We start from the raw sequence: 27,198 nt of genomic DNA, 5'->3' as shown, positions 1-27,198 counted from the left end.
TGTCTGGTTAATTGTTATATTAACCATGTCACTCTAGCTGTATTGTTTAGTTCAACAAAGACAAAGATACCATCAAACGTTTCTTTTTAAAAGGCCTGCTGGTGTACCTTGCTTTGAATTGGCACATATTAAGTACTTAGCAAATATTTACTCTTGTTAACTTGTGGGGCTTGATTTGAACTCAAGGAGAACTCGAGGACTCTTTCCCTGAGATGCAAGTTGGGTATTGGAAGAATTAAGCCACTTTTTTGGGGCCTGTAAAGATTTAGCTAAGTGTTCAGTGGCCTGGTGTCTGGCCTGTATCTGATCCTCTGGTTCTCGGAGGTACAGAGCAGTCTAGAAAAAAATCCGTTTCCCAAGGATTTCTAAGTTGTCCCTTAGGGACAACTGACCCAAGAAGGCCTGAACCAACCTAAAACCTGAGATTTGGCAAAAGTGTCCAAAATTAGGAATGTGCAAGTCAAACAGCTGCATGCCTGATTGTATTTTATAGGCTATGATGTATCTCCTCTAAGTGTCCTAGTGTTGGGAGAAGGACCCATAAACAGCTTCTCTTTGACCTTTTCATTTCACAGGTGATGAAACAGGCCCAGAGAGGCTTTGTGGCTTGTCTGAGGCCACCACAGCCAGCAAATGACAGAAATGGGATTAGATGAAGTTCTAATCTAATGGGATTACATGAGGATTAGATTTTAAGTTCAACACCTTTTCTACCAGTTTGAGGCTAGAGTCTTGAAGGAGTTTTTCATAATTGTTCATCTACACCTATCACAAACTCAGATTAAATTAGTTTTCCTAATAGAATGTTGTTTAGACATGTTTAGAGAGTGCCATACAGTACTTCTTTGTTTATGCAAACTTAATAGCTGATAACCATGGGCTGTAGGTTTGAACTTTCTTTTTTCGACCATACCATGGAGCTTTTGGTTGAACCCAGCCCTTGGCAGTGAAAAGTGCAGAGCCCTAATAACTGGACCACCAGGGAATTCCCTTGAATTAGTCCTTGACCTAATCCATTTTGCCACCTCCTTTCTTTTCTCCTCTCCGTACATAAGTTTTCTTATGTATCATGTGGGATTTGAAATGCCACCTGCCTCTTCCTTCTCTAAAGTGATGCTTCTCAAAATTTTCAACCAATAAAGCTATAATTGAAAGGATAGTGACTTTCACCCCAAAGTAGAGAAGAGCTATTGATTGCCAACCATAAGCTCTTTAAGGTCATCAGTTTTTGTTTCATTTTTTGTACATTTGAATTTTGCATCTTTCTCTTCACATATCTTTTATTTTGCTGTTAAAACGGTATGTTTCTTTCCATTTAGTAATTGCCATCCTGGAAAGAAGCACTGTCAGGAGCCACGTTAGGCATTACTGACAAAATGGAGGCACGGCCCCAACCCCCTCTCCTCATTCTGCAGGCATGGACCCAGGATGAAGGAGTTAGCTCTTGTGATTCTGACTTGTTTCTTCCTTTCGTCAGTTGGGTTGGCTGGAAAGAATGTTAAGGTGCTTATTATTCTTGAGAGAAGCGTGAGACAGCACAAAGCCTTCTGCAGTTGTGCCCAGAAAATAATCTATAAAGTAACCATTGTCATTTGTTCAAGGATTTTTGCAAAGAATGTCCCAGGATGAGCACATAGGCCACAGCTTAAGGCCATGGGAAGGATTGTTACATGAGACCTGTTTGTGAGGGGAATGTTTATGGCAAAAGAAGTTTGTTGAGTTTAGGGTTTAGGAATAATTAAGAATAGTTAGAAGCCTTTTTAGGAGATAGTGAGCTTTTATGCGGCCCAGACATAAGCATGAGTTACAATGTAATGACAAGTAAACACCATTCTGAGAGAATTGCTGAAGCAGGAACTCTGTTTGAAGGGCAACAATGAGACAATAATCTGGGTGAGGGGGAACTGAAAATGTCAAACCTCTGACCTAATGCTTTTGAAAAAGTATAAAAGAGAACCTGATGCTTGAAGTAAACATGTAGTCCTGTACCTCCAGTCAGAGGCTACATCATTTCCCTCGGACACTGCTCATCCCTTCAGGCTGATCCCCTGGCTGCTGGAGCTGGAGTCCTGCAAAGCACCTTGGTTATCTAGGGCTTATTACGCCCTCTGGTGCATTGACGCAGACTCCTGGGAATATCCCAACACTTACAGCACCAGTGAGAAGTGCTGTAAGGACTCAGCTACTGATGCAGTTACATGCTTGTATAAAACATTTTACATTACTGAAGAAGGCTCTGTAAATGATTATAACGTTTATGTTTCTACTTCAGGATTTCATTTCTTTGTAAACTTGTATTCTTCACTAAGTTTCACCTGCAGGAAATCCACCCTAAATACTATTGGAGTTGGCAGTTTTTCCTTTTCTTTTTCTTGCCAGAGGCCATCGAGTTTTACTTTTCTCTCAGATGACCCAGATGTTGGATATTCTCCAAGACTACCTGGATTATAGAGGTGACATCCCTTGGCCATTACATTAATCAAGACTTTTAGACTTAACAGTCCAGATGGGTCTGTGAAGAATTATCTGGGGTGTGGGGATGTTACAGAGAAAAACATTATTAAGAATATTATTCAGAATCAAAGGAAGATAGCTTACAGTAGGGGCATGACTGTATATGAGAGAGACAAAATTGGTGTTTGGTTTTGAGCAGACAGTGTTTTACTCCACAGTGAGTAATTGAAAATGGTTTCTATTTCTCTGTTTTCTCCCTCTGTGTGAAGGCTACAGCTATGAGCGTGTGGATGGTTCTGTAAGAGGAGAAGAGAGACACTTGGCCATTAAGAACTTTGGACAGCAGCCCATCTTTACTTTTCTCTTGAGTACCAGGGCAGGTAGGCCGCATCCCTATTGATGAAAGCAGACAAATGAAAGGGTGAAACAGTACATTTAAATCCTAATCATTAGATTTTTCCTTAATTCACTGAAAGGTGAGGTTTTTACTGAGGAGTGTAAAAAAAAAGGAGTGGGGGGAATTGAGGTAGGTTACATCAGTTTATCACTGTCCTAGACTTCTAGCATGGTACTCGTTTTTGTCAAACTGATTTAAGCTTTCATCTCATCAGAGAAGTAAGGTTAAAACCTGGGGTTGTTGGAAAGTAATTCTGATCTCTTTTGACCATTGACCTGTGAACATCCTGAAAGATTTCTGTAATTTTGTATAGAAATTTTAATTTTAGTCATGTTCAGTAGAGACAGCTCTCCTTCCCAACCATGAATTTGGGAAACAAGATAGCAGCCTGCCTACTAGTTGTCCTTCTGACAGGTAGCTCTGAAAGTGTTGTGAAAGCTTAATAAAAAATCTGCTTTTAAAAAGTGTGATTGTTATGAAATTTCCAGCTCTTCAGAATTAATTGTAACATTGTCTGTATATGACTTAAGTCATAAATATTTTATATGACATTTGTAGTGCCATACCACTTATGGAGTGCTTTCATTTACTTAAATGATGTCAGCTCTTGGAGATGAAATTATTCTCATGTCACGGAACAAGCAGACCTTAAATTAATTTTGAATTCACAGAATCTTAAGTTTCTTTTTTTTCTCTCAGTCTCTTTTTTTGGTAGACCTAAATCTTGATGGAATAGAATTAGGAGCTCTAAAGGGATGTATATCCTCTATTGTAAAGAGAGATCAGTACATTTATGAAAAGAGAGTTCAGTCTTATTTAGTAAGCATTTATTAAGTCCCTGGTACTATAGGGTATTAAAAAGTAGTGTTGAATGTAATCGTTGACCATAAGGAGATTGTTTTACCTGTGTATGTCTCATCTCTGTATTAAAGAGATATAATGAAATTCATTTGGTCCTGCTCGCTTCTAAGATCATAGACTGCACCCTTGATCTCAGCCACTTATTCATGTCACAGTTGTCTTAGGGTAGTCTTAGGAGAGACTGATTAGGTAACCTGATAATAAGTGGCTGAGATCGAGGGTGCAGTCTGTGTGATCTTAGAAGGAGATCCAATCAGTCCATGCTAAAGAAAATCAGTCCTGAATATTCATTGGAAGGACTGATGCTGAAGCTGAAACTCCAATACTTTGGCCATCTGATGTGAAGAACTGACTCATTAGAAAAGACCCTGATCCTGGGAAAGATTGAAGGCAGGAGGAGAAGCGGATGATGGAGGATGAGATGGCTGGATGTCATCAGTGACTCAATGGACATGAGTTTGAGTAGACTCCGGGAGTTGGCAATGGACAGGGAGGCCTGGCGTGCTGTACTCCATGGGGTCGCAAAGAGTCGGACACAACTGAGCGACTGAACTGAACTGAACTGATGCCTTACTGATTTCAACACCGTCATACTCAGCAGCATTGTTTGAAACATTTGAAATTAGGAAGAAAGATCTCTGCTTTTCAACTAATCTCCTTGGAGTTCTTGGAATTAGAACAGAGGGATCTCATAGGAGCCAAAGCAGTCCTGAGCCTTTTCCAAACACCAGCTGTCCTGTTTGCTGTCACATTTTAGTTGTTGATTTGCATCATTATCATTTATTCAAGTTTCTCTCCAACTTTCAGGTATTTCTTATTGAGTCATATTGCCACCAGGTGGCAGTGAGAGCTCATGAATATGTCTCAGACAAGTCTGGCTATAGCTTATTTATAAAATATCATCCTTTAATGAAGAAGAGCTGAACTTAACAGTAACCCAAGAAGAAGAAGAAAATTTTTATGAAAAAAACATTTCATAAAAAAATTAAAACACTTCAATGAAATAAGTGCCTGAAAGTATTATGGAATAGTGGGTAAAAAACATAGGCTCTGAAGCCAGACCATGTGGTACTGAATCTGGCTCCTTTCGCTTCCAGTCATCCCTCAACCTCTCCGTGCTTCCATGCAACGTCTATAAAACGAGTACCCGTGATTGTTGCGAGGATTGTAGGAGTTAATATATGTAAAGCACTTTAGAATGGTGCCTGCAGAGAGTAAAGCATAGCACCTGGGTAGCTGTTGTTGTTATTCAGTATATTAGCATCTCTCGGTAATCAGTCTTTATTATCTGTTTATTCCAACTTTAATTTTATATAAAGGCTTTAATTAGAATGTTCCTGCCTGACTTAAGATCTAGCTTGGAGGCAGTAGCCCATCTCAGAAGTTGGTCCTTAGTTCTGGCTCCTGGAACAAGCCATTCAGGCTTGCTTGTTTCAGCAACGAGCTGTAATGACCCTGGCAAGAGGGAGTCTATTTTGTGCTTGTTTCCACATTAATCAAAGAGAAGGCTGTAATTTGCCTTCATAGTTCTTCTCATTAATTCCCGTAGTCCAAGGAGCCTCCACAGCCCTCTTCCTAAAGAAAGACTGGAAAGTTGTCCCAGGGAGTGTTTTTGTCCTTTGGTTGGTTTTGTTACCTTCTCCTTAATTAATGTGGACAAGTAACAGAAGAGAATACTAAAGTCTTCTCCAATCAGAGGGAGATAGCCCCCTGCTCCGCTTGGGGGTGTAATACATGGCATCTCCTCTTCTCATTAACTTGTGTCGGAGCCCATGCTGCCTGGTTGTACCTTGCAGTGGACATTAGGAGGTCTTCTCTTGATGGTGCCCACAGCAGACCTCGCTCAAATTTAAAACTGTTTCTGAAAGAGCATGTTTCCTTTTCCACAGACTATTCTAAACGAAGTTCAATGAAGATTTTTAAACTGGAGAGATTTAAAATGGATTCAGGGCGCTAACTTAAGTACCTACTTTTGCTTCTTACCTCGCTCCACTCACTTCCGTTACTTGCAGTTGTTAAACTTGCCCGAGTCAGGCAGCAAAAGCCCATGTAGGACTTTTAACCACTACAAAGCTCTGTCTAGAGTTGAGGATGGGGGTGTCAGTTTGAAGGATGAAGCCAGTCATTTTGGCTGCTTTCAATTTATCAGTCTGAACGCTGTGGCCTTGTGTCATCATAGTTTGGTCCTTAGCCCTTGTACTTCTGCCAACATTCTCTTTTGTATTGTTTTCAGGTGGAGTTGGCATGAACTTAACAGCAGCAGATACTGTTATTTTTTTTGACAGTGATTTCAATCCTCAGAATGACTTACAAGCAGCTGCCCGGGCTCACCGAATTGGCCAGAACAAGTGAGAGATTTAAGCATAGCTCTGGTTCCACTTCCTTGGCTCTTCAGTAGTTCTGGGTTCAGGGGGAAGGTGAAGAATGTGGGCTGGTGACAGTTCTAGACTGGGCGGTGAGAGACCAGTTGGTTTTAGCCCATCTCTGTTGCTGACTCCAGAGTAGTACTGGGCTGGGACTTGCTTTGGTAAAAAGAGCAAAGTCAAATTGTGAAAGGACTAGGAGGGACTCTGAGAAGTTATTTAACATCCTTCCTGAGTTAAGGTGTGATTCAGTTTAAAAATGAAGTTATGGGTTTATGGACCTAAGATAAAAAGATAAGTCTTACTCGCTGACCTGGTGATGATTTAGATCTAACAGAGGTTTTCCTCTACCACGGATAAGGAACCCCAATCATGACCACCTCGTCATCCCTCCCTTGACTCTTTTGGAAAGGTTCAGTGAGCATTAGAGGCCAGATTCTCTCTAACAAATAACTCAGGTTCACATACAGCAATCCCCTGTTAGTTGTACCCTGAAGCTGGCATTTTAGGTTTGTTTCCTTTTTTGCGTCTTGACCTGGCATGCTTGTGTGCTTCTTTGCGGACCCTTCTATTTTAGCACATTAGTTTTCTGTGATTTCTCTACAGGTCTGTTAAAGTTATTCGGCTGATTGGACGAGACACTGTGGAAGAGATTGTCTATAGGAAAGCGGCCTCCAAGCTGCAGCTCACCAACATGATCATAGAAGGAGGCCATTTCACTCTGGGAGCCCAGAAACCTGCTGCGGATGCTGACCTCCAGGTAAGATACACTGTTCTTCACTTTTGTTTTTTGTTTTTTTTTTTTAACTTACTTATTTATTTGGCCTTGCTGGGTCTTGTTTGCAGCATGTGGAATTTTTAGTTGCAGCGTGTGGGACCTAGTTCCCTGACCAGGGATCAAACCTGGGGCCCTTGCACTGGAAACATGGAGTCCTAGCCCCTGGATCACCAGGGAAGTCCCTGTTCTTCATATTAGAAGATTTCATGGTTTTAGTCAGTGGTTCCATCAGTGAGAAAGTAGATGAATTAACCACCCACTCTCTCCTGCTACACATTTGTTCCCTAGCCAGATTCCTTCCTGCCATAGGAAGATCCCCTGGAGGAGGAAATGACAACCCTCTGCAGTATTCTTGCTTGGGAAATTCCATGGACAGAGGAACCTGGCGAGCTGTAGTCAATGGGGTCACAGAGTCAGACCCAACTGAGCATGCATGCACATAATATATATACTACATGCAGGCTGCTATGGGAGTGAAAATGAATATGATAAATAAAGGCAGCAGAATACAGAATAAGGATGGACTGTAATGGCACCCCACTCCAGTACTTTTGCCTAGAAAATCCCATGGACGGAGGAGCCTGGTGGGCTGCAGTCCATGGGGTCGCTAAGAGTCGGACACGACTGAAGTGACTTAGCAGTAGCAGTGGATCCCTTTTACTTGGATTCAGATCCAAGCCTTGTCTCTTACTGGCTGTGTTGCTTTGAGCAGATAGCTTAACCTTTGCTTTCTGAAAATGAGGATACCACAGGTTCCATCAGGGGGCCTTAAGAGAATTAGGTAAAATAAACAACTCAGCATAATAATGATTTATCTTGTACCTCCATCTTAACCCCAGACCCTTTGATCAGTGCTTTGTATCACCTTCTTCACACTCAGAGGAGGGTAGACAAGATCAGGAATTCAGAATTATGCCGTAGGAAAAACAGATGAAAGAACTAGAGTTAATTGCTTAAAGGAGGAGACACCAGCTAGGAAGCAGATGCAGGCTTGGAAGATGTTAGAGAAAACTCTTCTGGGAGAGGACTTGGAGATATTCTGTAGCAGCCCTTGGGTTTAAATTAGAACCCATATTATCATATAGACCAGGTCCTCCCATTTGACCCAGGGATGAGGGGCTAGAAGCAGAGAGACTGTCTTCTAGGATGCTGGAAAGATTCAGGCATGAAGTGAGTTATAAACCTCTGACATAGGCAGTAGCAATGGAAGGGTCTGGAACATTACAGAAGAAGAAATGACAGGAGCTGCTGCTTAGAGGTGGGGAGCTAGGGAGAATAGAAAATGTAAAGATGTCTATAAGGTCTTCAGCCTGGATAATGAGGAGGATAGAAATTAGGAAGCAAGAAGTTTAGGTAGAGATTTAGGAAGAGGAAGATAATTTAGGCTTTAGTCAACAGAGTTTGCAGTAAAAACGTATTAAAAAAAATACTGTTAGAGGAAAAGCTCAGAGATAAAAATTTCATTTGCAAAAGTTTGTAAGAGAGTAGACTTTAAAGGGACTAGTTTATCAAACAGAAAATACAACAAGTATTTAAAAGGAAAAATTACTATTAAAAGCGAAATTGCCAAGTGTTTGGTTAGTCTGGTTTTCCTCACATGGTCATTATATCCACAAAGACCAGTGCATATCTTTACACATCTGCTTTGCAGAAGACAGGGCTCACATTGGTTTTGTTAGGAAGTCAGTAACTTATGGGAAAGGCTCAAGGTTTCATTTATTTTGGAACTTGAACTAGAAAGTAACCCTGGATTTTGTGTGTTTACTTGTTTGGTTCTTGTTTCTCTTAAGGTGCAAAGTGTGGTTTTTTTTCGGTTTTTTTCTTTGGTTCCCAGTTGATGTGTGCACGCTTGTCCATGCTGGTGGCAAAGCAGATCGTACATGTGTTCACGTTATCCAAGAGGCAGTTACAAATGTCAGATGGCAGCTTGAGAGAAAGGTGTGGGCAGACTGCAGAGGCTCTTACAGTTCTCCAACCATGAGTTCCTGTAGAACCTCATGAGTGACAAGTTCAGTATTGGGTCTGGTGAGGGGAATGAATGGCTGAGCCTTGGTGTGCCCACATTCTGGGTGTGGGAGGAGGAGTTGTCAGTAAGAAGCTTGAACTCTCTCCCAATTGGAGAGGGGCTCAGGGGATTCAGTGATGGTGTCCCTGTGACGTAGGCTGCTGGGCATGTCCATGTAATTGTGTAAACATGTTTCTGTGCCATGGGCCAGATCCTAATGGGAACATAGACCCCCCCGCAGCTGTTTGAGAGGGGCTCTGTCAGAATCTCACCCAGCTCGTGGTTAGTAGAAGGTTACTTCTGATTTTTCTCTTACCTACCAAGCCTCTGCAAGTTATCTCTGGTTGCCAGAAGCAAAGATAACACCCCAATGCCCTTATCTCCAGAGAAAGCAGGGTTTGTATAATAAAAAGAATCCGATAGTCAAAGATGTGACTGTGGTTCAGTAAATCTAAGAAGTACTGGATCATGAAATCCTCAAAGAAGGAATCGGATTCATTACCCAGCAGGAAGAACATTATAGGAAACAGAGGCAGAGGCAGATGGAGTGAACATTAACTGAATGCTCACTGTGTGCTAAGTATCATATGAAGGGGTTCTTCCCAATTATTTCTGTGATATGAATAACAGAAGAATGAGGTAGGTACTCTCCTTATTCCCATTTCAAATAATTTGCCCAAGAATGTTAATTCATTAAGACTCCAATCCAAGGATTCTCTAACCTCCAAGCACATGCCCTTGCCTTTAATTACTGTAGTATATTTCTTCTCTTGAGCTTCCCAGGTGGTGCTAGTGGTAAAGAACCCGCCTGCCAATGCAGGAGACATAAGAGATGTGGGTTTGATCCCAGTTTGGAAGATCCCCTGGAGGAGGGCATGGCAACCCACTCCAGTATTCTTGCCTGGAGAATCCCATGTACAGAGGAGCCTGACGGGCTATAGTCCATAGTATCATCATGAAAGGGTCAGACACGACTGAAGCAACTTAGTGTGCATGCACATTTTTTCTCTAAAAATACATGTGGTCCCTTGATAACTGAGACACGTCACAAGTGAGACGTAGACTAAAGGGAGTATCCCGGTGTGGACCAGTCTTTTTCATAAATAGTGGCTTTTATTTTTGGTGCCAGTTGTTGAAGTGAAAATTGCTCAGCCATGTCCAACTCTTTGCAACCCCATGGACTATATAGTCCATGGAATTCTCCAGACCAGAATACTGGAGTGGGTAGCCTATCCCTTCTCCAGGGGATCTTCCCAACCCAGGCATCGAACTTCCCACGTAGTTCAGTTGGTAAAGCATCTGCCAGCAATGCAGGAGTTCAGTTCAGTTCAGTCGCTTAGTCGTGTCTGACTCTTTGCGACCCCATGAATCGCAGCACGTCAGGCCTCCCTGTCCATCACCAACTCCCAGAGTTCACTCAGACTCACGTCCATCGAGTCAGTGATGCCATCCAGACATCTCATCCTCTGTCGTCCCCTTCTCCTCCTGCCCCCAATCCCTCCCAGCATCAGAGTCTTTTCCAATGAGTCAAATCTTCGCATGAGGTGGCCAAAGTACTGGAGTTTCAGCTTTAGTATCATTCCTTCCAAAGAAATCCCAGGGCTGATCTCCTTCACAATGGACTGGTTGGATCTCCTTGCAGCCCAAGGGACTCTCAAGAGTCTTCTCCAACACCACAGTTCAAAACCATCAATTCTTCGGCGCTCAGCCTTCTTCACAGTCCAACTCTCACATCCATACATGACCACAGGAAAAACCATAGCCTTGAGTAGACGGACCTTTGTTGGCAAAGTAATGTCTCTGCTTTTCAATATGCTATCTAGGTTGGACATAACTCTCCTTCCAAGGAGTAAGCAATGCGGGAGACCTGGGTTCAATTCCTGGGTTGGGAAGATCCCCTGGAGAAGGAAATGGCAACCCACTCTAGTATTCTTGCCTGGAGAATCCCAGAGGAGCCTGGCAGGCTACAGTTCATGGGATGGCAAGAGTTGGATACAACTTAGCTCTATGTTTTCGTTACCAACTGAACTACTGGGAAGCCAGTTGCCAAATTCAGTTGCTTTTTTGTATATATCAAGGTTAAAGATAAGTATATCTAGGTTTGTTCAATTCTTCCAGTGAGCTATCTAAATTTTTTTCCAGTTGTTACAGAGTATTGTAAGATTTCCAAGTTATTCACAAAATAAACCAGCTAGAGATAGCTAACCCAAAAAGACAAGATGCAAATGAGCCAAAGTGTGAATGCAGCTTGGTTCAGAGCCTCAGAGTTAGCACTTAGGGAAGTACACAATTGAAAGGAGAAAACTACAGCTAGGAAAGATGATCTGAACTTTTTTAGGTGGTTCCTACAAGCCTAGGGAGAGGCTGAGGGTTCGTTAGAGAGCAGGTAAGAGAAGCAGGGTAGTGCAATGTCCAGGGTAGGTATGTCCAGCAAGCAGCATTAGAATTGAGAAACGGCTCTCCCGTCCAGTGGTCAGGAGATGTTGCTGGTCTTTAGTGAAGATGGTTTCCACTGAGCACTGTGGTAGGAACAAAACTGCCAAAGGAAAGTCACTTAAGAAAGATGCTGTGTAGCCTTCTCATTCCAAGAAGTTTGGCAGTAGGAGGGGTAGGAGAGAGGCTAACAGGGTCTGTGATGTCTCACGTGACTGCTGGGGATGCCTGTGAAACTCTGTGAGAAGTGCTAAGATAATGCTGGAAGTGACTTTTATTCTTCAGAACAAAGATTGGAGGGTCAAATTTTCTGTTTATTGAGAATTGTCAAAGTTAGGCTCTGACTGTCATTTATCACCTCTCTGCTCATCCATCATCCAATTACAGAACAGCCTTGTTGGTGTCATCTGTCACAGGGAGGGAAGAAAGGCTGAGCATCAGGACAGGGATGCGCCTGGTGTCTAAGCCACTTTGCAAATCACTGGTGCCCAATGTTTGTTTTCATGAGGGCCAACTGGACTTTTTTGTTGTCTTCATTCAAGTTGAGCGAGATACTCAAATTTGGTTTGGATAAACTGCTGTCCTCGGAGGGGAGCACCATGCATGAAATAGACCTGAAGTCTATCCTGGGAGAAACAGAAGATGGCCACTGGGTCTCTGATGCCCTGCCTACAGCAGAAGAAGGAAGCAGAGAGCCAGAGGAAGGAAGTAAGTGGGGGGTGAGAACAGAGCTAATGTCATGGCCACCCCAAGCTAGAGCAGGAGATGGGTCCCCATTTCTATTTCTGAGGTATTTGGATTTCTGATTTGAAATGTTTTTTTTTTTCCCCCCACATGGTAGCTTTGTAAGGATGTTCCTTGATGTTATTTTGTAATGAATTTATTTGTCTGTACCAGTGGCAACACAAATTCAGTGTGGAATGGGGTGAGAGGTCTGCTAGTCTTCCTAGGCTTCTTGATTCGAGAGTACTTTATTCCATTCATGCAGAGAAGGGCAGTTTCTTTACCCGATGCTGCTTCCTTTTTTGAGTGGAGAGTAGGCCGGCATGACTTCTCGTTTTGTGATTCTTTTTCGTTTCCGCAGGACCCTGAGTTTCCATCACCTGCTTCATTCTTTCCCTTTGCCACCAAACTGTCAAGACACGACCTCCAGAAGCAATGCCTTCCCAAATTGCTACCTTCAAGTACTTTCTAGTCTCTTTCTGTCAGTTCCTTAGCAGTTGCTTCTCTGATTTTCCCAGTTGCAGACCTTTCCTCATTATTTTCCCACTTGGAATGTGTCCTCCTCATGGGGGACAAATTTGATCTGTGTATGATGTTGTTAGAACTCTGCTGCCTCTTTTCCATGCAGTCTCTGCCTGACTCCACTGTGGGCTTGGGAGCTAATTCAGCTCATTTGGGATGTTCATCTCTCTACCTTCCTGCAAATTGAGGTTTGTAGTACTCTCTGACTCCTAGCTTTTTAGAAGGTATGGGTTCAGGGTGGCTTTGTTGTCCTTGTTATTCCCTATGGTTTTTATAGGATGTTTGGAAGATGAGAATGTGGACAGCTGGCATTATTCTCTAAGACACTGCTCTTTAACTTTTCTCATTGTTTAGCTTTTACATTTTTGAATATTAGCATCCCATTTTTATTCTTCAAGAACCCTTTCTGATTCTCTGCTTGTTTTAATTGTGTCCTATTCTGTTTGCAGGGATAGAATATCCTCTCTGAACACTTTTATTATAGCTTTTTAAAAAAGTATTCCTCTACGCCCTGTGTTGTGTATTTGTCTTGTCCTTGTTGGTAGTTTCTCTGAAATATCTGGTGTGCCGTGGCTATCTGTTCATGTTTGCAGGTGAAATGCAGAGCTGATGGGCAGGTCTGGCCTGAGCAGGTATGTGGATTCCTTGGGCTTACTCCAGCATCACTGATTGGTGAGCTGGCCTTCTCACTGAAGGGGCCCTCCCAGATGTCTGTATTTGGAGTCTTTTCTCTGGGCAACTCCATTTTTCCGAAGACTAATCCTTTAATATCTTTCTGGAAGAGGTGAATAGGGTCTGGAGTAACCTGTTTGCTCAGATTGAGGAGACAACATGAATGAAGGTGTTCAGGGTGCTCCTGTTACTTCTTTTTTTTTTTTTAATTGGAGTATAGTTGCTTTACAATGTTGTGTTAGTTTCTGCTGTAGGATGAAGTGAATCAGCCATATATATACATATATCCCTTCTTTTTAGATTTCCCTCCGATTTGGGTCACCACAGAGCACTGAGTTCCCTGTGTTATACAGTCAGTTTTCATTAGTTATCTAAATATTTTATATGTAGTGATGTATATATGTCAATCCCAATCCATCCCACCACCACCCCCTTACTCCTTGGTATCCATATGTTTTTCTGTCTCTGTTTCTGCTTTGCAAATAAAGATTATCTATGCCTTTTTCTAGATTCCACATACATGTGTTGTGTGTGCTCAGTCACAACCCCATGGATTATAGCCCGCCAGGCTCCTCTGTCCATGGAATTTTCCAGGCAAGAATAGTGGAGTGGATTGTTGTTTCCTTCTCCGGGGGATCTTCCTGACCAGGGATCAAACCTACGCCTTTTGTGTCTCCTGCCTTGGGAGGCGGATTGTTTACCACTGTGCTTCCTAGAAGCATATATGCATTAATGTGCGATACTTTTTTTTAGCTCCTGTTACTTGGTGTGCAGACTTTCTCTCAGTTATCCCTCCCTGCGATTCCTTGTCCATGGAAGTTCTGAGCTTTTGGAGGATTCAAAGGGTCTCTGCTCTCACAGTCATCCCTTGACCAGGCACCTGTGTCTTGCTTCCACTGTTCTTTTAGCTCTGTTATCCCTTGAGCCACTTACAATTTTCTAAAAAGTTGTTGAACTTTTTGTCCACTATCGTCTCATATATCTTTTTAAAATCCCTTTACTACCATGTAGGTTTTAGGTGGGAAGAGAAATAGATGTATGTGGTCCTATTTTTAAGTTGCATTTTGATTACATTAAGTACTGAAGCCTGCACTCATTTCTGCACTCATCTAGATTAATTTTAGCTTATTTTGCTAATGTTTAGTAGAACAAAGTAAAATTTCACTGTTTTCCAGAAAGATAATTATATTTTTCAGTCAGTCCAACTGCCAAAAAAAATTATATATATTTTTTCAGGCAGTCCAGCTGCCGCAAGGATTTCCCAGTTGTATTAAAATTTGGAGTTCTGTCTTTGATCAGTGGGTACAGGTCCAGTCTGTGGTAGGTGGTTCCATTGGCAGGATGAGTGTCCATACCTATGGTCGCCAACCTTCTCTTGGCTGCAGAGTGAAGACAGAGCATGGTTAAAAGAGAAATGAATATGAAAGACTCATAACTGCAGCATCCCCTATGAAAGGGGGCTGTAGGAAAAAAAAGCAGGATAGCTTTTATCTTGAATGGCAGGATCTTTTTTTAAAGCATGTTTGTAAGTTGAGAATCACATGCAGCTACATATGTGATCATATTTGCCTCTTCTTGGCTCTTTTTTCCTCACTTGTTGATAGAGCACCTCATTGAAAGCCCCCTGCTGACTTAATTAGCAAATGCCAATTAGAATTACAGCTGGTTGGATTTGGGTACAAGTGTGAAGCAGTTGATCTCTTGAGAATGAAAATGTTTTGCTTTCGTACTCTCTAGAGAAAAACATACTTATATTCATAGCTGATTTTATAATGCTGTGAAAATACATTCTTTGGTAACGTGCTATTAAATATGCTTCAATTTAGAATCGTTGTCTTACCTCTCTTAGTTACTAGGCTTGGCTTGTTATGACTTCTTTCTATCATGTGTTTCATGGTCTTGGCAAATTACCCAACCTCTTTGAGTCTCTGTGTCCTCATCTGTAAAGTGGTGCTAGTAGTGTGTACCTTACCCTTTTACACAGTTGCAAAAGTCAGATGTGATTATAAATGTGAAGGTGCTCTGACAGCATAAACTGCTATTCAAGTTCAGACTATCACCATTTGTGTTATTACTGTAGTTACTGTTTGCTGGCCTGTTATCTTTCCATCCTTCTATAGACACAGTTGTATACTGAAAAGAGCACATTGGCAGCAGACTCAGAAAATCCTGCTTTCTTCACTTATTAGCAATTTGAACTGGGGAGGCGCTTAATAACTCAGGAGTTTTATAATTTTATTTATTTTTGGTTGTGCTGGGTCTTCATTGCTGAACAGGCTTTTCTCCAGTTGTGGCAAGTGAGGGCTACTCTCTAATTCTGGACTAAGGATCAAAGCTGTGTCTCCTGCCTTGGCAGGTGGATTCTTTACCATCTGGGAGCCCCCAGGGAAGCCCTCAATTTTCTCTTTTTCTTAAGTGGGGTTAATTATACCAAGACTGTGGTGAAGCTCATGAAGATGCTTCATGAGCTCTACAAAGAAAGTTGTAAATCTAAGGGATTATTTTTGTGATTATTTCCTCATAGATTTTCTACTTGATCCTTGTAATATTACAGAAAAGGGGGAAGAGCTGAGTGTTAAAAGTCTGTTTGTAATTAAAAAAAAATATGCTGTTGGTTACCTTTATTTAGGAGATCTTAATGTCACTGAGATTTGTGCTGGGGAATAGTGTGGGATGAATGAGTGATGAGTGATCCAGGACTTGGCAGGCATCAAACTGAGACTTATGGGCCACCTGAAGATAGACCAAAAGGGCTTTAGCCATGCTCACTCCTTTAAAAAGTAAATATATGAAATCCCCAGGTGGATCCCAAACCCGTCAGCATTAGTGGGATGGGAATTCCAGTACCTTCATCACAAGCTATTCTTGGCCCATTTAGAATACAGGCCATTTTCTTGTTCACCCTCCTTATTGCTTTGACTAGAATCAATCCAGTTTTCTTTAGTATCTAACATTTCTCTCTGTGTTTTATGTTTTTAGAAAACCACATGTACTTATTTGAAGGTAAAGATTATTCTAAGGAGCCTAGTAAAGAAGACAGAGAATCATTTGAGCAACTGGTGAATCTTCAGAAAACCCTTTTGGAGAAGACTAGTCAAGAGGGCCGGTTACTCCGAAATAAAGGCAGTGTAAGAACTGTTAATTTATGTGAGGATAAATTCTTCCAAAGTTTCAATAAAAATGAACAGAAAGTGATGCTGAGAATGATTTGTTAAGAAATAAGAATGTATCTATTTGTTGAAAAAAAGTATAAGAAGATGGCATAAAAATAATAACAAGGAAGTTATATTTTACCATTTATTGTGGGTGATAGTAAGCCACTCTTGAAGGGATCACTGTCTTACATCAAAATACCATACCCTGCTGCTGACAGTCATGACCTATGTCATTAAGGATGGATAGCAATCATAAACGATGTCTGTAATGTCCATAGCATTTGGCAGTTAGTCTGTATACATTAAATGCTAGTTATTGTTAAGGTGATCATGATGTTGGAATATTGTGTTTAAGACTGAAAGATAAAATACATTAAGGAATATTTCCATTAAAATGAGTTAAACCTAAAACAGCATCCTTTCAATTAAAAAACAAGTTATTTTCTCAAGTACCTTATTCCTAATGAAATTAATCAAAATGACATATTGCTATACTGACGTGCCAGTGCTTTGGTTGAGTTTAGAGCATAGTATCCTGGTTACCATGCCTACCAGATGTGTAAACTGAAGTATCTTGCCAGCACTTCTCAACCACCCATGGTGAAATACTGTGAAATATTGAGCTCATTGCTCAGTGTGATGAATGAGACTCATGAAGGAACAGGTAGACCCCAGTTCCCCTGGTTATAGAGCTTGTTCTTCCTATAGGTTCCCATCCCAGGCCTTGTGGAGGGGTCCACCAAAAGGAAGCGGATTCTGAGCCCAGAAGAACTGGAGGACAGAAGGAAGAGAAGACAAGAAGCAGCAGCCAAGAGAAAGAGACTGTTAGAGGAGAAGAGGAAGAAGAAGGAAGAAGCAGAACATAAGAAAAAGTACGTGTGTGTTATTTGATGGTGTTATTAACAAAGCTGAAGGTCGCCGTTGGTAAAGGGATCACTACTGCATAGTGAGCCCACAGTCAAACATCACTTTACAACTGCAGAAAGTGTCTGTAATGCTGGTAGTTCCCACTGGTAATAGAATACTTTTATAAAGATTAAACTTTCACCTTAGCAGTCCATCTACTTAAGAGAACAGTCCCGAGTGCCTCAGGCAGAGAAGATGCATTCAGCTGAAGCGAGAACATTTTAGGACTTGATTGCAGCTATCTGACAAGAGTAGTTTACTTGAACAGTCCCGTTTAGTCACATGTTCTTAAAAACAGTGACATCTGGTGGCTGCTCATTTTTGAAGTGTAGTCAGGAGGCAGTTAGGCTAATCAGTAAGGCTTCTTGTTTATTTACAAACAGGCAGAAGGACAGGGTGAGTTTCTAATTGCATCTCCACTTGCCACTCACCGTTTATGAATCACAGCCCAGGATGTGCTTTGAGGGAACTAGTGATAGGCCCAGTTAATTCCTCTCCCCTCTGGTTTCTCGAAGGATGGCCTGGTGGGAGTCCAACAATTACCAGTCCTTCTGCCTGCCTTCTGAGGAGAGCGAACCAGAGGACGGCGAAGATGAGAGCTCTGCCCAACTGGAATATGAGGACCCAGACTCAACCTCCATCAGATATGTAAGCGGTGACGTCACCCACCCCCAGGCTGGGGCGGAGGATGCTGTCATTGTGCACTGCGTAGGTAGGTAGACATGGTGGGGCCTCAATCCTTAAGGTGCCAAGAACTGGGGAAGACAAGGCAGAGCCCTGTCTTAGGGGAGATTAATGGGCTTAGGGCAGCCTTGTGTGGTCAAAAAGAGTGTGAACTTTAGAACCAGGAGACTAGGGTGCTCAACCAGGTAAAGAAGAAAGGTAAGAGTCAAATCCAACTTCTTCAGGCCTCAATTCTCTTATATGTGTAATGGGATAATATCTGCTTTGTTCCCTGCACAAACTTTTTAAGAGAGTACACAGAGGCTACATCTATAAGCCAAATAAATGGTTTGAGAAAAAACAAAACTCCAAACATAGTCTCCCTCATGACCTTTGCACTTTTTTCCCCCAGGGAAGTTCCTCTTCCTAGAATGCTCCTTCCCCACTTAGCAACATCAAGCATTGTCCAGATGTCTACATCTCAAAGAGAGGTCTCCCCTGACTTCCCACACCCCATACTCACCCCTGTTTTTCTCTGTTTACTTTCTTACCTTATTTTACTTGATGACACATCACCACGTGACATATTATGTATGTATTTGCTTGTTTGTTTCATTGAGTGAACAAACAATGAAACAAGCAGATATATACATAATATATCATGTGGTGTTTCATTGAACTGGGCTTCCCTGATGGCCCAGACTGTAAAGAATCTGCCTGGAATGCGGGAGACTTGGGTTCAATCCCTGGGTCAGGAAGATCCCCTGGAGTAGGAAATGGCCACCTATTCTAGTATTCTTGCCTGAAGAATTCCATGGACAGAGGATTCTGATAGGCTACAGTCCAAGAGACTGCAAAGAGTTGGACACTTCTGTTTTCACACTTTCATGGGAGCAGAGATTTCCCCCCTCCCCCCACTGGTGTAACCCTAGAGCATAAAAGAGTTCTTGACGTGTAATACTGACAAATATTTATAGTATGATCGAATGAATGACTGAATACAGAGTATTAACCAGCTGTATTAGTACCAGCTTGAATAAGTCATTTAACCTTTCCCCTTTCTTACCTATGAAATGGGAGTTGTAAGCTGTTGTATTATCAATGCTTCAACTCTTTCTGGTTTTACATCTACTCTACATCCTTCCTTAGCCATCTTCCAGGAATTACAGAAGGACTACAGAGCTTCTGCTCTTTGAGAACACTGATTCTTTTGATGCTTTTCTGTTATGATGGCCAGGTATATTCCAGAAAACCTAAACATACTTGACAAGTCCAGTGTGTAATATGCTTGGAGGTTAGATAGTTGTTTCTGCCCTTTGAAAAATCAAGTATACTTGGCATACCATTTTTTTTAAATTGTGGACTGGATTTTGCCTCCTATAGAAGAAAATCTTCTCTTTCTCCTATCAGATGACTCTGGCCGCTGGGGCAGAGGTGGTTTATTCACAGCTCTGGAAACAAGATCTGCTGAGCCAAGAAAAAGATATGAGTTGGCTGGAAAAATGAAAGGTAAGGAGCAAAGCAGAGAGAAGGGTTAAGGATGGAATAAGAGGGAGAGGACATTAGGTGGGTTAAAAAACACTAGATGAGGAGTCAGAAGAGCTAGTTGGAGTCTGAATTCTGCCATTAGTTAAAGCTAGTTGATACGTGACTTTAAGGCAATCCCTTCCCCCTCCCTGTACCTGCCTTCTCATTTGTAATTTGAAAATAATACTTTTTCCATCTACCTCCTGGGACTATAATGAGGATAATGAATGTGTAAGTATTTTGATAAATGTCAATCCCTGCATGCATGTTGAAGTATTGGCTTGAAGTTCATTTCATTGTTTACCCAGTTCACTCTATCTTCTTGAGGGAATTTCTCCTGGAAATGTCAGACACCTGTGGGAGAGAAATCAGACATACCATTGAAGGGCTAACAGGAGCTGGGTGCTGAGAGGAAGGAGGTTGTATTATGAAGTTAGCACAGACTAGGGTGTAACACTCCCCGGAGACGGAAGCAGAGCTGTCTGGGGAAACTTGAAGGCTGAATGGTGTTCCCTCGGCAGAGAGAAGGGGCCAGGCACCTCGTTTTATGTGTGGCAATCACGAAGTGGCAAGAGGAGTAAAATGATTATTGTGATTATTTCCTGTGGAATTGAGAGGTTAAAGGATCTTGTCCAATAGAGAAGAGCTCTTCAGATTTCTTGGAGATTGGTTTTTCTGCTCACTTCTCTAACGTAGAAAGGGATGCAAGGACTTAGAGTGAATAGTCTTTCTACTGAAACACATTACAGGGTTTAATATGTGTTGCCATGATTAACCCAATCTAGATACTGACTGGGCAGTTTGAAAAGGAGAGAATTCAGGGGAGGCTGGAGCCAGATACAGACTGAGGAGTCTCCATTTGGATCCTTGTTTAAAACCCTGAAGGAGAGAGGATGGAGAAATGGGAGGGCAGAGAACACACCTCCATTTAGGAGAAGGAAGAAGGAATTGTCAGAAAAATAAGAGAACCTTGACAGTGTAGTGCTTTGGGGTACAAGGGAGGAGAAGTGTCAAGAAGTGGTCTGCAGTGTCAGACACTGAAGTGAGGATGAGCACTGGGAAAAGCCCACTAGATTTGCCCCCCAAGGGCAGTCACATCACCCTGGAGCATTTTGAAGAAAGTGTGAAAAGTAAAACCTGGTGGCACAGAGTAAGGTGTAAATGGTCAGTAAGGAATCAGAGATGGGAGTGTGCATTCTTTTCTGAGGGAGAACTGGAATAGTGTAGAGCAGGGTAGATGAAATGTGGGCTTGAAGGAAGTCGTGAAAGTTATCTTGGGCCTGGAAGGATGGGTTGAGATTAAATAGGTGGAGAGAAAGGGTAGGAGAGTCCATAACCATATCTCATTCTTCTTGGTATCTCCTGTAACCCCACCAGTCCCAGTATGGGGTATTGAATGACCCAGGTAGTTACAGTGAATGTTTTAGGGGAATGGTGTGTAGGCCGGACAGAGTGGAGTAGAAAGTTTAGGCTGAGGAATAAAGTTAGGTTTTAAAGAAGAGAGGTTTGGGCCACATTATAGAAGACTGCACATGACTAATGACTTGTCCAGGGAGATGGCATTCTAAGGCAGGACCTTATCCAATGTCTAGACATGGGAGATTTGGGTAGAAGAATGACATAGCAGAGCAAATACTGGGTTAGCCAAAAAGTTTGTTCAGGTTTTTCTATACCATCATATGGAAAAACCTGAACAAACTTTTTGGCCAGCCCAGTATTTTAGAATGACTTAAAAAGATTGGGGTATGCAGGATGGATTGAGAGGACAAAAGGTTCAAACTGAAATATTCGAGGCCTAGAATTAAAACATTTCTCTAGAGAATTTGATTTGGATGAGATAGGAAAATATACAAATACAAATATGTATAGTAGAATACAGTATTTGAATAATTTAAAACAAACATCAGACTCTTCTAAAAGGAATTTTAAGTTCATAGTGACCCACCCCCTCCCAGCCCAGATACTTCTGGGTTTTTCATTCACTCTCCAGTGCCTGCAGGAATACTTCATAGGCAGTGTTTGAGGAGCATTGAAGTAGAAAAGCATAAAAATTCAAGAGTGAAGGGGGTGACATGGTACCGAAAGACATTCCTCTTTTTAATCCCTCTTTTTTACCCCATGGATTAGACATCCCCACCTGAACAAAAGTGCCTTGGTGGGTCTTTTAGAAGACCCAAGAGGAGTCTCACCCACCACTGTAACTGGTAAGACAGAGGTAAATCTCCATTACAGGCAAGAACCAGCAGAGTGTGAAACTGCCTAGACCCCTCTCACTGCAGTAGGGCAAAAAACAGGTGAGTGTTGCCCTTGCAGGTACTCACACATGGAACTTGCCTAAGTCCATCCTTCCTGAAGGGAGATCTGGCACATCATTGGAGAAAAGAGAAAAATATAAGTTTGTTTGCAGCATAGGTGGTAAGGGAAACTTTCCCAACCCCAACCCTGGCCCACCAAGGAAAACACTGCAAAGGGCTGATTTTTCTGGCAGCTACCATCACAAGGTGGAATGCAGCTGGAAAAACCTGTTTCTCTCTGCCAGCATCTGGAGTACTAAGGTGGTAGCTCCCCATCCTGGGCGGAGGAAGGGTATTGGGAAAGAGGCAGATATGAATTTCAAATGGTGTCAAAGGCATGTGAAGGATATTGGGAAAGAGGCAGATACGAATTTCAAATGGTGTCAAAGGCACGTGCTCAGTAGAAAGTTCATGCACAAGTAACTGAAAATTTCCCTGCAGGTGTGTGGTAGTCCCAACACACTAAGTGTTAAACCCACACTTTCCCTCGGCTCTGCTGCCGGCTCCCTGGTGTATCCATGAAAGTGAACTCTGGTAGACCAGGATCCTACTCAAAACAGGTCATGTTGGCAGGCAAGGAAGAAACCACAGACTTGAGCTATAGCTCCACCTTCTGGGAAAAAAGGTACCCAGCCAGCCTGATGAATTGTAAAAGTCAGAGAATACACAAAAGCTTAAAAATTTGGCCACAAGACAGAGCAAGAAGAGTGGAGCACAAACATACAGGAAAAACTGAGATAATACCAATACTAAATAATGTAATACCCTGTCTGCTGCTGAAGGTAATGAGCACTGAGTTAAGGAGATATCTGCTACTTCAAATGCAAAAGCACCAGTGCATAAGTACCAGGAATATGAAATCAGGAAATATGGCATCACAGAAAGAAGATGACAGTTCTCCAGCAGCCATGCTCAAAGGCACAGAATATTGTGATCTAACTGACAAAGAATTCAGAATAGCAGTTATGAAGAAACTCAGTGAATTACAAAAAGACTCGGAAAGGCAACTCAATAAAATCAGGAATAAAATATGTTAACATAGTGACTTCTTTTCAAAGAGATTGAAATTTTAAAAACCCAAACAAATTGTAGAGCCGAAGAAGTCAGTGGATGAGATGAAGAATGCAGTAGAGAACAAGGTAGGCTTCTCAGGTAGTGCAGTGGTAAAGAATCCACCTGCTGGTGCAGAAGATGCAAGAGACGTGGGTTCAGTCCCTGGGTTGGGAAGATTCTCTGGAGTAGGAAACGGCAATCCATTCTAGTATTCTTGCCTGGAAAATCCCATGGACAGAGGAGCCTGGTGGGCTAAAGTCCATGGGGTCACAAAGAGTCGGACATGACTGAGCATGCATGCGTAGCAGGGGAAACCATGTGGAAGAAAGAATAAGTGATTTGTGGGAGATAGGAATTTTGAAATAACAAATTTAAAGAGTGAAGTAAGCCTGTGTAAGCTATGAGACTGAATCAAAAAAACACAAATCAGAATAATTAGGCTTCTAGAAGGAGAAGGGGAAAACGAGTTTAAGAAATAGTAGCTGAGAACTTTCCCAACCTGGGGAAAGACAAAACATACATGTTCATGAAGCTAATAGGTCACCCTGCTATTGCAATGCTAAAAGACCTTCTTCAAGACTTTGAATGATAAAAAATCTTAAAGGAAGCTAGGGAAAAAAAGAATATAATGTACAAAGGAACCCGTATTTGATTATCAGCAGATTTCTTAGTAGAAACAGGTCCTGAGAGTAGAATAACATATTTGAAGTGTTGAAAGATCAAAATTGCCAACCAAGAATACTTTATACAGCAAAGTTATCTTTCAGCTATGAAGGAGAAATAAAGGCTTTCCCAGCAAACAAAAGCTGAGGGAGTTCACCACCACTAGACTTGCCTTGCAAGAAATGCTGAAAGGAGTTCTTCAAGCCAAAATGAAAAGGCACTAATCACTGATACGAGCACATGTCAAAGTATACAACACACTAGTAAAATATGTACAGTAAGGTTTAGAAAACCAACTTGGTATTAAGATGGTGTGTGAACCACTCAACTATAATATAAAGCTTAAAGGAAAACAGTAAAAGTAACTACAGCTACTATAAATTACTAATGAATACACAACATACAAAGAGGTAAATTGTGACATGCGTAATATAAAAGGGAGGAGTGAAAGGGTGGAGCTTTTATAGGCAATTGGATATAAGTTGCTGTCCTCCTAAAATACACTGTTCTATCTATAAAATGTTTCATGTAAAGCCCCATAGTAACCACAAAGTAAAAACCTAGATCAGATCCACAAAAGACAAAAGGGAACCAGAGCATACCACTGTAGAAAAGAATCAGTTTACAAAGGTAAGCAGAAACAGAGGGAAAAAGAAACGGGAATTACAAAACAACTGGAATGCACACAGTGGGATTAGTAAGTCCTTATATATAATTACTTTAAATGTAAATTGATTGAATTCATCAGTCAAAAGGCACAGAGTGTCTAGATGGATAAAAAACAAGACCCAATTATATATCTCAAAGTGAACGGATGGAAAAACATATTCCATGCAAGTAGAAACCAAAAGAAAGCAGAAGTAGTTATATTTGTATTACACAAAATAGACTCGAAGCCAAAAATGGTAATAAGACAAAGAAGGTTACTATATAATGATAAAGGGATCAATTCATCAAGAAGTTGTAACAACTGTAAATATATGTGCACCCAACATTGGTGCACCTAAATATATTAAGCAAATATTACTACATATGAGGGGAGAAGTAGACAATACAATAATAATAGGGGACTTCAGTACCCCACTGTCAGCAATACATAAATCATCCAGACAGAAAACGAACAAGGAAATGATGGCTTGAACCAAACAGCAGACCAAAGGGACCTAACAAGTATCTATAGGACATTCTATCCAACAACAGCAGAATATAAATTCTTCTAAATACACATGGAACATTTTCAAGAATAGATCATACGATAGGGCAAAAAACAGGTCTTAGCAAAATAAGGTAATTGAAATCATACTAAGTTATCTTTTCTGCTCACAATGGTGTGAAACTAGAAATAAAATGAGGAAAACTGGAAAATCTGTAAGATGTGGAAACCAAATAGTGTACTCCTGAACAGTGGGTCAAAGAATAAACCGAAAGGGAAAGCAAAGAATATCTCAAAAAAAAATATGGAAACACAACATCCCAAAACCTATGGGGCCCTGCAAAAACAGTTCTAAGAGGGAGGCTTACAGCAATAAATGCCAGTATTAAGAAATTAGAAAGATCATAGCCCTCAAGAAGATAGAAAAGAGGAACAAATTAAGCCCAAAGCCAGCAGAAGGAAGGAAATCAAGTTCAGAGGAGAAATAAATGAAGTAGAGACAGAAAAAACAATAGAAAAGATTAATGGAACTAAGAGGTTTTCAAAAAGATAGACAAAATTGATAAATCTTTAGTGAGAATAAAAAAGAGAAGACCCAAATAAAACCAGAAAAGAAATTATAACTGACCCTACAGAAATACATAGAATCATAAGAGATTATTATGGATAATTGTACACCAACAAACTAGATAACCTGGAAGAAGTGGATAAGTTTATAGAATCTGCAAACTGTCAAGACTGAGCCAGTAAGAACTAGAGAATCTGAACAGACCAGTGATGAGCAAAGAGATTGACTCAGTAATTAAAAACTTCCCAACACAGGAAACTTTAGGACCAGATGGTTTCACTGGCAGATTCTACCAAACATTTCAAGAAGAATTAACGCCAGTCCTTCTCAAACTCTTCCAAAAAATTGAAGAGGTGGGAACTTTTCCAAACTCATTCTATGAGGCCAGTTTCACCCTGGTATCAAAGCCAGATGACACTACAAGAAAACAAAACTATAGACCAATATCTTTGATAACTTCAATGCAAAAATTCTCAACAAAATATTAGCAGACCTAATTCAGTTACTTATTAAAAGGATTACACACATGACCAAGTAGGAATTATCCCAGGGATGTAGGGATAGTTCAACATACACAAATCAATAAATGTTATATATCACATTAATAGAATGAAAGATAAAAATGATCCTCTCAATAGATGTAGAGACAGCATCTGACAGTACAATTTCGTGATGACATACCCTCTGCAGATTGGTAATGGAAGGAACATACCTCAGTATGTTTTTTGTTTCGTTGTTCAGTTGCTAAGTCATGTCCTGGGGCCCACCAGGCTCCTCTTCCATGAGATTCTCCAGGCAAGAATACTGGAGTGGGTTGCCATTTCCTTCTCTAGGGGATCTTCCTGACCCAGGGATCAAACCCCAGTCTCCTGTGCATCTTCTGCATTGCAGGCAGATTCTTTTACCACTGAGCCAAAAGCTATATACAACAAGCCCACAGCATGCATTATATTCCACATAACTGAAAACTTTTCCTCTAATATCAGGAACAAGACAGGGCACCACTGTTACCTATACCTGAGTAGCTTTGGAAAAGGCACAGCATAGGGACAATACAGAGTAGCCCTTCCTCAGGGGTCTCATTCTGTAGTGAACTTTATGTTCTTTCTGTTGCTTCGTCTTGTTTTACCTCAGATTTGAGTTTGGGAGGTGTCCTTTTATTTCCTATTGATGATAAAGAGTCAAGAAACGAAGGACAAGATTTGGTAAGTGAAAAAACCACATCAATTTATTGGAGCTAAACTTTGACTCCCATCACCTCCTCGGGAAACTGCCCCTGCTCCCACTCAGTAAATGGATTATTCCTCCTAGTTGGCCTTGATTGTGGCCCAGCACCGAGATCGTGCCAATGTCCTGTCTGGCATTAAGATGGCAGCCCTAGAAGAGGCCCTAAAGAAGATATTTTTAGCAGCAAAGAAAAGGAAAGGTAAGTCCTTCCACTTGCTCAGGAACAGATGAATTTCTGTTTCCAAGCGTAGGATGTGATTTTTAAAGGGAGGTGAGAAATGCCAAGATCCCATTCAGTATATGTGGTGAAGGGAAGCCCCAGTATGAAAGGCCACACAAGTAACACTCTCCTCATCTTGTATTCTCAAAGTCCTTTTCCTTTCTTGATCACTTCTGTACCTTTGTCTCTGGACCACCTGCATTCTCTGGGTATTTGTATCATGATTTTACAGATGAGGAAGCAGAGGACCAGAGATGAGGTAAACTGGTCACATGCTGTTGAGAAACGCTTTTTATCCTGTCCCCTCTCGGAGAGTCACAGTCTGCATTAGCAGACAATTCTCTGCCAAAAGACCTGAGTTTAATTTTGTTTCCAAACCCAGCATGTCTTAGAGTTTGTCAAACTGATGGACTTGTTAAAGAATCTTTGCTTTTTAAATTACATCTCAATCATCAATCATATTCTATTCCCATTGTACCTACTTATTACCATAGCCTGTATGTAGGTCCTCATGTTCTATAGAATTAGTTTTCCCATGTTGCAGTCACTCCTCATATAATA

The 27,198-nt window shown here is 41.3% G+C and overlaps 1 protein-coding gene across 4 annotated transcripts in view; it reads left to right on the top strand.

Moving 5' to 3' along the window:
• The window catches only part of CHD1L (chromodomain helicase DNA binding protein 1 like), a 64,507-nt gene that overhangs the window by 35,789 nt on the left and 1,520 nt on the right, over window positions 1-27,198 (top strand). For 3 of the 4 annotated variants that reach the window (XM_027535401.1, XM_027535409.1, XM_027535404.1), the window contains exons 11-21: window positions 2,380-2,453; window positions 2,724-2,834; window positions 5,946-6,060; window positions 6,682-6,835; window positions 11,834-11,999; window positions 16,188-16,336; window positions 17,072-17,235; window positions 17,785-17,981; window positions 19,343-19,441; window positions 26,325-26,395; window positions 26,502-26,616. In XM_027535401.1, the coding sequence (XP_027391202.1) occupies window positions 2,380-2,453; window positions 2,724-2,834; window positions 5,946-6,060; window positions 6,682-6,835; window positions 11,834-11,999; window positions 16,188-16,336; window positions 17,072-17,235; window positions 17,785-17,981; window positions 19,343-19,441; window positions 26,325-26,395; window positions 26,502-26,616 (1,415 nt within the window). Of the gene's footprint in view, window positions 1-2,379; window positions 2,454-2,723; window positions 2,835-5,945; window positions 6,061-6,681; window positions 6,836-11,833; window positions 12,000-16,187; window positions 16,337-17,071; window positions 17,236-17,784; window positions 17,982-19,342; window positions 19,442-21,586; window positions 24,728-26,324; window positions 26,396-26,501; window positions 26,617-27,198 lie in introns of those variants that run through there. The other variant, XM_027535405.1, reaches the window with a different exon arrangement.

The sequence above is a fragment of the Bos indicus x Bos taurus genome, chromosome 3 (assembly GCF_003369695.1).
Source record: "Bos indicus x Bos taurus breed Angus x Brahman F1 hybrid chromosome 3, Bos_hybrid_MaternalHap_v2.0, whole genome shotgun sequence".
NCBI lineage: Eukaryota > Metazoa > Chordata > Mammalia > Artiodactyla > Bovidae > Bos > Bos indicus x Bos taurus.
Note: the sequence above shows the minus strand (reverse complement) of the source record. Positions and strands in the feature narration are given on the sequence as shown.